The sequence below is a fragment of the Cornus florida genome, unplaced genomic scaffold (genome assembly GCF_030987335.1).
Source record: "Cornus florida cultivar Cherokee Brave unplaced genomic scaffold, ASM3098733v1 CherokeeBrave_3.0.0_Hap2_Chr04, whole genome shotgun sequence".
Taxonomy (NCBI): Eukaryota; Viridiplantae; Streptophyta; class Magnoliopsida; order Cornales; family Cornaceae; genus Cornus; species Cornus florida.
The window spans coordinates 46,014,755-46,026,858 of NW_026775574.1; the positions used below are offsets into that span (position 1 = coordinate 46,014,755).

The 12,104-nt window shown below is 34.4% G+C and overlaps 1 protein-coding gene and 1 non-coding gene across 2 annotated transcripts; one reads left to right on the top strand and one right to left on the bottom strand.

The window, feature by feature from the left end:
* Positions 1–1,000: 1,000 nt before the first annotated feature.
* On the top strand, positions 1,001–1,097 carry LOC132305963 (small nucleolar RNA Z161/Z228). Its single transcript, XR_009481762.1, has one exon. It is a non-coding gene; the product is annotated as a small nucleolar RNA Z161/Z228 (small nucleolar RNA).
* A 5,195-nt stretch (positions 1,098–6,292) lies between these two features.
* On the bottom strand, positions 6,293–7,648 carry LOC132303212 (E3 ubiquitin-protein ligase ATL4-like). The gene has a single exon (XM_059800380.1). The coding sequence runs from the start codon at positions 7,295–7,297 to the stop codon at positions 6,842–6,844; it is 456 nt and encodes a 151-aa protein (XP_059656363.1). The 5' UTR covers positions 7,298–7,648; the 3' UTR covers positions 6,293–6,841.
* Positions 7,649–12,104: the final 4,456 nt, after the last annotated feature.

The window sequence follows — 12,104 nt, forward strand, 5'->3', positions numbered from 1 at the left end:
GCTAGGCCAAGCTCGCCCGAACGCTTCTCTTGAAATGACAGAGTAGATCTTGAACAACCTAAAGCTCGGCTTGGCTCAATTCAATTCGTTTGTCGCCCTAGTACAGACACAAATGATATGCATCTGACAAATTATTAAAAAATTGGATACAAAGATGGCGATAAAACGTCAAAATATATAATGTAGTATTGTAGGTATGTAATAAAATAAAAATATATATTTTATATATAAATTTTAAATGATCATTCTTTACCATGTTATGTATATTGTTACCAACACGTCGTTCTAATCATATTATGACAAAAGCTAAATGTTGAGAGTTATGTTGGATAGATAAATTTTGGACTAAATTAGTCATGATATATATCAGAATTTTTTTTTCTTTATGCTTTTCTTAATAATTATACCATGATAATGTATTTGAAAAAAAAAAATTTATAATATAATGTTTAAAACTTGTTAAATATGCATCCCGAAGTAACTGAGAAGTATTGGATACATGGCCGAAATATTTGAGAAGAATCAGATGATTGGCCTAACAGGGGTGCACTGGTTGACCAATATTATTTCGTGTCCCCTGAGTCCCCCCCCCCCCCCCCCCCCCCAAAAAAAAAGCCCCAATAGTCTTCTATTTTTACATGAAATGACAAAATTACCATCAACACATTGACAAAACTGCCCTTGATGTGATGGAAAAGAAAGTACAGACACGATGCAAACATCATTGGAATGCAAAGTTTACAAAATCAATTTTCTTACCAATTTCATTTTATTAAATTTTACGAAATCAATTTTTTGTTAATTGCATTTGGATTAAATTTGAAAATTTTCAACTTACATAATTATCTTATTTAGATTAATCAGGCAGATTATTATTTAGATTAATCAAACACTTATATTGGTAACAACACTTATATTTACATTCATGGCAAGCTGTGCATTTGATTTTCTCTCCCCTTCTCTTCCTTTGTTACACACAAATGATTTTATAGAAACAATGAAACCAAATGATGAGTTGGATTAAATTTATCACGACGGTCGTCTGAGACACCTCAAAGTGTTGGAACTGATGCAATGATCCAATGTTTCTGACGGTTTCTTCTTTTCCCAAATATGAATATGTTAATAATTTTTATTGTTTTAATTATCACTTATATACGTATATCTTTTATATTATATGTATATATATTATAAAAGTTGATGGAGTGAGGATAATGATGATGAACTCAACATATTCGGATTGCTTTCAGGAAAGGAATACAGAGGCTCCTACTCATACTGAAGGCTTGCTTCAATTTGTGATAGTCTGAAATTTACATGTTTAGTTTCAATTAGTGGTCTTTTATAAAGTATAACATGGTTCAGATCACTGAACTGGCATAATGAGGATGCACATTTTATGAGGTCGAAATTTTTTGAAATTTTGGTTTTTTATTTTTATTTTTATTTTTTTATCTCCTCTCTTATATTTTAACATGGATGCAGTCATTGTCAAGCCCCATCTCTTATATTTGTACTGTCAAATCGCCAAACCCGAAAACAAAAATCACACCCAAATCCACCACCACATATGGTGGCTCTATGATAGTATGATTTACATTTGCCAACGTCACAACCCATAACTCCGTAACTCCATAACATAAATAACATTTAGATGAGCCAATCCTCCACCTACAGGCTTTCACTGCCATCGACCCACTGTTAAACCAACCCCACCAACAACTGTTCGATCAGATTTGGAAAATCTGAGATTTAAAATGCCGCCGGTCTATGGTTTGGCTCGTACTATTTGAATACGCCATTGAGGGAGAGAAAAGAGGAGGGGATAAGAGAGTTGGGGCCGCCATGGTGGTGATGGCGGTGGAAGTGGTGGGAGGAGGTTGACGAAAGGAGAGAGAGAGAGAGAGAGCATAAAATGAAAGTTTTAGGGCTTGGTTACTAGTAGGGTGAGTAGGCTAATACAGTATTTACATAAAAAATGGGGGCTAATATAATCTTTTTGTTTGACAAATTTTTTTTTTTGTTTTTAATAAAACATTTTAAAATTAGATATGGATATGAAAGACATTTCACAGTATTACTTAACTTCCGTAACCTCACTAACAGCAATAAGGGAGGTCGGATTAATATTGGCCAAACAATGAACCCGTGTGTAATTAGGCCAAACCTTAGGGGACGTCTGTGTAATTTACCCTAATAAAAGTTGTTTTCAAATTTTGGATACGTTTAGAAAGTATCAGACACGTATCCACGAGTGTCAGAAGAGTTTCAATATTTGACACTGGCACGATATGTGCAAGTCCCGTTATAGGAGTATCTATTCTTCATAGATCTCCACTTAATGCTTTGAATGATAGAACCTCTGCTTCAATATGGGTATCTTTTTCTGCTCTATCATAAAATGATTGGCAAGAACAGGCACAAAAGCAGAGTATTTTTGTCATGACATAAGCTGCAATTTTTTATGACATTTATCTCCACAGTGCTAGTCCTCTCGGTTAGTGTAGAAAATCACATTCTCGATTTTGAAATACAATTTTGAACTACTGTAATTTTATTACTTGAGGGAGAGATGTGTCACTGTTTTTTGTTATCTTCTTCTTTTTCAATGTAGGTAAGGCACTAGTAATATCAACTATAACATTGTTTTCATATCATATACTCATAAAAGAAGTGTTAAGATTCTTTGCTCATATGTTAATTCAATTGTTCTGGTGACAAGTTTGCCATACTAGATTTTCATATCTCCAACTATGATATATTGGTGATGGCCCTGCAAGAGAACCAAACATCAAAAAATTTGTTAGAAGGAAGTGAAAGGCACCTTCCAAGAAAGTAAAAGAGAGAATGTAAGACAGATGAAAGTAAAAGAGAGAGAAAATGAAAGAAATATTATCTCCTTCGTGTTTGGGGCGAGGGCTGTGCATTAGAGAGAATTTTCTTCCAAGAAAGTTAAACAGAGAGAGAAAATATAATACTTATTATCTACTTCACGTTTAGAGAGAGAGTCTTGTTGCGCGGGGCGCTTTCAAGACCTAATTGCTCTCTGTTCTTTTTGTATAAGAAAAATATACCTATATATGTGGGTATCTGGGTATCTGAACCCTATACATGGCCTGAGACTGTGCTGGCATAGATGGGAGGCCATCATGGGACGGAGCCTAAATCCGCTGCCTTTTTATTTGGGCAAGTAAAGTGAAGGGAAGCAGCTTTTGGTTAGGTATTAAATTGATAGTAGTTTTATATGCCCTCATTTTCTATATCTGCAGATGGCCTTTGGCTTTTTTATTTTTACTTTCCTTTTCTCAAATTCACCATTATTAGTACTTGTCAAAGATAAATTTCACCCTGGTTGAATAGCAACTCCAAGTAATGCAGGATAAATGAAAATTGGGAATTCAATTATTTAAGATATTGAAAAATGCACATAATATATATCCAGATCCACATGAATGTGCAGTTGTGTTACTGTGCCTCAATTTTGGGGCATTGCAGTGATGACAATAATGCGTGACACCCTTCTGTCTACAAATCATAGGTCTTGTGTTATTGTGCTCTGATTTCACCTCTTTTCCCTGCTTTCATCTTATCGTGATGTTGAAGTTTGACAACTAAATGGATTACTTACTGTGACTGGTTTCAGAGTTGGTTATACATTGCAAGACTTGCCGTGTTTTACTGGTTAATCAAATACCAGAGTATGGCAACACCGTGATTTACTGGTTAATCAAATACCAGAGTATGGCAACACCGTGTTTTACTGGTTAATTAAATACCAGAGTATGGCAACACCTGTTATTTTATTTCTTTGCTAATTGAAAAAACATCTATTATTCCTTCGTTCTGAATCTGTTTCTTTTCTTCCTTCCTCATTTTTTTTTTTTTTTTTGTTGTTTTTCGGTGGTGGGTGGTGGATAGTTAAGAGATAGTCTTACACTTTGACCCTTTTTGAGAGGTTCTCTCAAAGCTAATGCTTGGCGGTCTTGAGATAAATTTTTTTTTTTTTTCAAATAATAATATTATTTTATTTCTTTGCTAATTTAAAAAACATATGTTATTCCTGTGTTCTGAATCTGTTTCTTTTATTTATTTATTTATTTATTTTTTTTGTGCGCGCGCGTGTGGGTGGGTAGGTAAGATACTCTTACACTTTGTCCCTTTTAGGACTACCCTGGACTTTCTTTTTGAGAGGTTCTTTCAAGCTAATGCTTGGTGGTCTTGTGTTTTAATCGTCTTCTTACTGATAATAATGGTAACAATGGCAGAGTGGGAGGACAAAGAAGAAAGAAAAGAAGTAAATCAGCAGTGGGAAGACGACTGGGATGATGATGATGTAAATGATGACTTTTCTCTGCAGCTTAAGAGGGAACTGGAGAACAATACTGAGAAGAAGTGAGCTAGGTCTAAGTATTCATTAGTGGTACTCTTACTCTGCATTATGACTTTGTTATTCAAACTCCAGATGGTTTTCGTGTCTTTGTTATTATGTTAATTGCAGATGGTTGTCTTCATGTGACACATTTTCTTTGGAATAACATCCATGAACTTTAATCTAGACGCATTATCAAATTCTATACCATAAACTCACAATCTAAGTTATTTTTTAAGTGGGCCTAATTGTATTATTTAGTTCTTGTACTGAACAGAAGTGTTGCATCATTTGATTAGTTATTTACCTTGATGAACAAATACGCCAGTGTGTGTTAATGAATCGGGAAATGTGCATCATGTGAAAGTGCTAAAATTAGGACTCTTGGTTGTGCAACCATGCCTTGAAACAGTCAACGACATGAAGTTGCTGGCGGCATGAGGCATAGGTCTAGCATTCTTCCAGGAAGATGGCCTGTTGACAGAGCCCCATAGGAAAAGCAATGGTAATATTTGATTAGTTATTTACCTTGATGAACAAATACGCCAGTGTGTGCTAATGAAGCGGGAAATGTGCATCATGTTAAATTGCTAAAATTAGGACTCTTGGTTGTGCAACCGTGCCTTGAAACAGTCAAAGACATGAAGTTGCTGGCGGCATGAGGCTTAGGTCTACCATTCTTCCAGGAAGATGGCCCGTTGACAACCCCATAGGAAAAGCAATGGTAATATTTGCAGGGCAAAGTGGACAGGGTGATCTTTCCTAACCTGTATTTTTCGGTTGTAGTTCAAGTTGCATAATTATTGGTTTCCCTTTCCTCTTTTATAGCAGTTGTTGAGCTTGAAAGGCAGCTTTGCCTCTACTGATCATGGAACTCCTGTAGCCAATACCAATGATGTTGTCCAATCAAGTGCTTCAAATTACAAAATAAGTTTGATTTTGATTGTTGCCTTCTTTGGTCAAAGACTGAGTGGGAGGACTCGAGTTTAAAGAATATGATTGGAAGGGGTCAAGATTTGTTTGAACTCTTTGAAAAGAATCATTGAAGTAGAACAATCAATCAAGTTTGCGATTTTGGTGGCTTGGACAGGCAGTGGTCAAACACTCTAAGCTCTAGGTTCAACCTTCTGTTCCCATATTACATTTAAATATATATATATATATATATATTTTTTTTTTTTTGCAGTTATGGAAGGGGTTAAAAGGTTAGAGGTCAAATCACCCAATACAGGTTTTCTTCCTCCTTTTCATTCCCACTCAGTAACTACTCAACCAAAGACACCTTCCCATTAACTTAAACATCCCACCACATGTTACCATAAAACCACATACTCAATGATTTTCTATGGAAGACCATATAGCGCTCAACTGCTCTTCCCATAGTGGTATTTTTTATTTGGAGAGCTGAATGGGGGTAAGATTTGGACGATTGACAATTTGAGGAAGAGAGGCAATTGTATTGGTAATTGGATTTGTCTTTACAAACGAGATGGCAGTCAGTAGATCATATCTTCCGCGTACGATTGTTTGAAGCTCATATTTGGTTTATTCGGTATGTTTTGGGTAATGCCTGGATCTTCCAAGGGGTTGATTAGTGTATGGAGTGGATGCCGTGTGAGAAACAGTGTTCCTGATAGTTCCGCATTGTGTTTGGTGGTGCATTTGGAATAGTAGAATGTTTGAAGAGAAGGAGTCGTCCATGACGACGCTGAAACTTCATATTATTCGTTCTTTTTTAGTTACGTGAAGGGGAGTTCTTGATCCTCTTCCGATAACTTAGTTAATCTTTTCGATTCTTTGGGTCCTTAGAATCCGGTTTCATTCTTGTTGTTAGACGCGTTCCCCTTTTTGAACGCTTTTTAATCGTTTATTACTTAAAAAAAAAAAAAAAAAAACCACATACGTAATAAAAGACATTTAACTAGAGGGGTATGTATAACCTCCTCATTCTCAAAGAGGGAGGGGTTCGTGTGGGCAAAAAAAGAGTATGTGTTTGCTATACCACTTATAAAAAAAAAAAAAAAACAACGTACATTTAATTATGCACGCTCATATGGTGTCTCTTTCTCTTGGAGGGATAGAATCCAAGTCCCAAAAGAGGACGTGAGGTGGGCTAACAGTATACTCGGTCACCTGTTGTGTAGTCCATGGCATTAGATACTTTTTGCAGAGGAGAATATTTTTGTCATAACCAAGTTTCTAGCCATCTAAAACACTACTAAATTCCAAATCATGTTAATCTAGTTTTTCATCAAGAAAAAATGGCAACTAATCTGAATTTCCCCCAAAAAAAAACAAAAAAAAATAATCAAAGAAAAAAAAACAAGAAGTTCCTTTACTTAGCTGCTGTTGCACTTTGTATAACGAACAGAAACAATATCACCATTGAAACCCTATTCTATCACATCCATTCCAAGCAAAGCCAGGACAACAGAGCAGACAGACAACGACGACCACCCTTCCGATGCTTCTCTATGTCAATTCGACTCCAATTTCAGTCAAATTGCTGCTTTCCCCCACGCTTTTCTGTGAACTGGCGTCGGTTCTACAGATCGGACATACTGCCGTCTTCAACAACCACGAATCTATGCATTGAGCATGGAAGCTGTGATTGCAGTTCGGTAGAAACCTGCACTGATCACCCTCCTTGAAGTTCTCCAAACACACTGCACATTCCACCGGACTACTACTACTACTACTATTATTATTATTATCATTTCCTTTCTCTTCCATCTTGAACTCAAAACAAGGTAGTCTCTTGATGTCATCACTGGACATACTTGGTGGTCTCCTACTACTACTACTTTGAACCACAATACCACCATTGTTCCTCCCAAAAGCCCTCCCAACAATACACACATGGATCGTCACCAAAACAGCTATCCCCACAAACAGTAAAATCACAGACACAATAATTTCCATGACCATAATCTGAAAAATATTATTCAGCCACTACCCGGGAAAAAGACGGATTTTCTTTCTCCCATGCCAAACAGAACGAGAGCCGAGAAAATAGTTTCCGAAAGCTGAAAAGTTATGCGGGTGACAACGATCATGCTTCAATATCATTGATTGTGTTGATATGGAGAGTCGAGAGACAGAGACTTGTGCTGTTTTTTATTTTTTTATTTTTTATATGAGAGGAAGACCTAAAATGGGAAGAAATGTTTTGGAGAAGAAAACTGTAATACATGTGCTGTGTGAGGTCTGAGAAGTTTGGTAGGTAAACAGAAACTGAAAATGGCGTTTTGTAACAAGTGGACTCGCTGATTTTGTTTTTAGTGTTATTAAATTGTTGAAAGCATCTTGTGCTGAAGCTGACCAATAATTTTGATTATATTTTTTCTCTAAAAAAAACGAACTACTGCGTATAATATATATATATTAAAAAAAAAACAAAAAAAACAAAAAAAATAGCTATAGTGATTACTGACCCCATTTGTACGTATTAGATCACGCCAGGGAAAAACCTCGAACCAGCCCTTGTTTTGGAAACTTTGTCATGATCATTTTCTTTATTTTTTTATTTGTATTTTTCTTGCTATTAGATACCCAATCTAGGTAAATTGTTTTCTTTTTTATTCTGTCTTTATTATTATTATTATTATTATTTTTTTTGGTTAGGTGAAAATGGATTTTCGTCACTAACATTGTGGTTGAGAATCAAACCTTGTACCACCGAACTTATTTTTTATATTATAAGTTTATATAACTAAAGGTGCGATGTTCTTTTCAACATTTTCTATATTCTCTAATTTCATCATATTTCATTAAGACCCTTAAATTTTCACCCTTTTTTTTCATTTAATTTTGTTAAAATTTATAGTTTTCTTATCTCAACTAATTTTGTTAACAAGCTTCTTACTTATTGAGAAAGGGAAAAAAATTTTAAAAATAAAACCTTAACAAATTTATATATATATACTAAAAAAAGTTTATATATGGATGTTGGATGCTATTCTTCTTGTACATATACATTTCATATTGCTTGTCGGTGAACTAAGTATAACGGGTGGGCGTTTGTCCATTTATTCAAAAGTTTAAACTGTTAAGTAGTACTGCATACCTATCTATTTATACCCAATCATTTTCTCATTCGGATCCAATGTGAGACAAATGACCCTTGTTACATTTTCCCCCACACAAACTCCTAACGCTCTTATTGCGGCTCGAACCACCCTGTCTACCAGGGCTGTCTCACCCGAACGCTTTCCTGCCGGACACTTGGCGTGGCACTGAATCAATAATTGGATCTGACTCTAATAAGACTGATATCAACTGTAATAGGTGGACGCTTACTCATTTACTCAAAAATTTAAGTTACATACCCATCCATTTATACCTAATCATTTTCTCATCCAGACCCAATGAAGGACAAATGATCCTTGTTACAACAAGTATGGTAATCGTTGAATATGATTGTTATATATATATATATATTTGAATTAAAAAAATATGGCAACATTACTAGAACCTGAACAAAATTCTAGGTGCTTTTTAGAATAATAAAATAAAATAAAATTAGGTGTATGCATGTATATGCATGGAAAGATTGCCATATGTGCTATATTTTAATTTCTCTCAATTGTCAGTGACCTTGTTTCTTTAATTATCCAAAAGCCTTTTTTAATGTTCTTTTAATACAGTTGGTAACTTGGTCATCCTATTTTATTTTATTCTAAAAATTTCAAATTGTTCTTCAGTATTTTATTTTCTTTCCTTAGAATATTATTCTAAAAAACAAGATTTTTTATATAATCCTTCTGTATAGGCGACATATGGGATCAACATAATAAATATTACTTTTCTTGTCTAAAATATTACTGGTTGTAATGATCTGTCGTACAAGCTTTAGGCAAACCTGATAAACACTGGGTTGTTTTATGGAATTAACTATGTAAATAATATGAAGTGTAAGTTTCATTAAAACAGTTGGAGAGTGTCCACGGCATCGCTAGTCAAAATCACCTTAATCATCGCTAGCCAAACGTAATGACGTGAATCACATTGTCAATGGTTTGGTTGGTTGATTGTACATGTATGTGTGTGTGTGTGTGTGTCTATATATATATATATATATATATATATATATATATGAAAACAAAAGGTTGAAGATGGATATGAAATAATAGCGGATGCATTGGATGGACGTTAAGTAAATAATATTATTATTTGAAGACCAAGACTTTCTTGTTTTATAGGAAAAATCTATTAAATTTGATCGACTATTAACCACTAATATAAATGGATGAATTTGAAAATAGTACTTCAACATCTATTTAGCCTTTAAGATATATCATTTTGTTTTTTTAAGATTTCACATACACAATTAACAAATAAAATAGATAAAAATACACACACACACAAGTAAAACAAGATTTATGTAGTTCGACAAATTACCTACATTCACGGGAGAAGAATGACTATCTTTACTTCAATTTTTGATTCCACATTTTTTCTCTACCCAAACTCATTTATATTTATCAAGTCTTTAAAACCCATTTTCTTGTTGGACAAGATTTATACCACTTGTCTACAATAAGTTACCAAATCAATCTCAACTAGTCAACTCTAAAATAAAAACATAATAAGATACAATTTCTTTCACAAATTTCAGTCTTCCAAACAGAAAAAGAAATTAATTTATACAATTTTGAGCCACGAATCCAACAATCTCTACATTAGCTCAAAATTTGTCTTCACATGCTTCTCCATAGCTCCATCTTGACTGAAGATCTTTCCAGCTTGAACCTAGCATCTTCTTTCTTCTTGTCATTCTTCGCCGTTGCGCCACACTCATCTATTCCTAGCAAATTCCAAGTTAAAATAATTGAACCTGGAATCTACTTTCGCATCACCAAATCGAACTCTTCTTGCTTCTAGAATAATGGTTGGTGCTTTTGCAATTGCCAAGATTTCTTCCTTCTCTTGATCCTTTAAGCTAGTAGATCTCGAAACAGGCTTCTATTCTGTCATTACAATTTCTCCACCTAGTATAGTATTTCCTAACAAAATAGAGAGATTATTGATCTTCCTTCCCAAAAGCATAACACGTGGTCCCTTTCCAATCTTCATTAATCCATTCTTCACTTCACACCAATAACCCTTGGAATCCAATGCTCCCACAGAGATAACATTCCTTCTAATATTTGGAATATGATGTACATTCGTGAGAGTTCTTACCAAACTATTCGTTGTCTTGATTTTGATTGTTCCAATTCTTATAACATCACAAGAAGCACTATTCCCCATAATTACCTTACCACCAACAAGTTTCTAGGTAGCAAACCACTTTTTATGAGAACACACATGAAAGGAACAAGTAGAATCAAATATCCACTTCTTAGCTTTTTTCTTATTATCAATGATTTATAATACTTCATCATTATCATTCCATTCTTTCATATTCTCAGACGCAACAACAATAGTGGATGCACTATCCTTTCTTTCCAGACAATACCACTAAATATGCCCTTTTTTCTCACACTTGTAACATCTTTTCTCTGACAATGGCATAAGATTTCTTAAAACTCCAAATCTCTTCTTCTCTTAAGCAATAAGAGCTTGAACTTTAGCATCATGCCTCTCTTCATTATTCAACTTTTCATTAGAGAACAAAGCATTTGTAACTTGTTCCACTGAAATGGTATCTTTCCCATAAAACAAAGTATTGAATAAATGCTTATGGGTAGAGCGTACTGATGTTAACAAAATAATTGATTTATCCTCATCACTTAACTTGACATCAACATTAGATAAATCACAAATAATTGTGTTAAACTCACCAAGATGTTCTTATTGGATTTTCCCTTATTATCTCCTAAAGGAATATAACTCTTGCTTCAAGACTAACCGGTTGGTGAGATTCTTTCCCATGTATAGATTTTTCAACTTCTTCCACATGTCCGTTGCTGAATCTTTTTTTATCACATCATACAAAATACCATTCGCCAACATTAATCGAATTGCACCCATTGCCTTCAAGTTGATCTTTTTCCAATCTACATTTTCCATCTTTTTCAATTTCTTACCCAAAGTTTCTCTTAGCCCATGATGAATCAGTAAATCTCACATCCGAACTTGCTAAAGACTAAAGTTCCTTCTTCCATAAAATTTCTCGACCACGTATTTTCCTTCTGTAATAGTTGCCGTCATAGCTTTGATACCACTTGTTAGGATTTCACATACACAATTGGCATATAGAACAGATAAAAGCACACACATAAGCAAAACGAGATTTATGTGGTTCAGTAAATTGCTTACATCCACCAACGAAGAATGACTATCTTTACTTCAAATTTTGATTACATACTTTTTCTCTTCTCACAAACTTAACTCACTTTTTTCTCTCTCTACACTTATTTCTTTTCTCTCATTACCTCTCTACCAAACCCATCTTTATTTATAAAATCTTCAAAACCCAATTCCTTGATGGACAAGAATTATACCACTTGTCTACATAGAGTTACCACTTGACTTCAGACTTATGCCTTAAACTCTGTAGAAAGATTGCTGGTAGATCAACAACACTCCACAAGTGCCTTGATCCCTTCAAAATGTGATATGAAATTCTTCTTATTTGAATTTTAATTTGATGTAGAAGAAATAGATCTGCTTTCTCCGATCATTGTAGATGCAATATTCAATAGACTTGAACATGATCAAAATTTGAACAACATTCTAAATTCACTCGTGTGTATATAGTGTGTATGCTCTTAAAAATCTCACAAAAAGG

Coding starts and splice junctions, on each gene's coding strand:
- LOC132303212 (XM_059800380.1), bottom strand. CDS start 7,297: ATGGTCATGGAAATTATTGTGTCTGTGATTTTACTGTTTGTGGGGATA.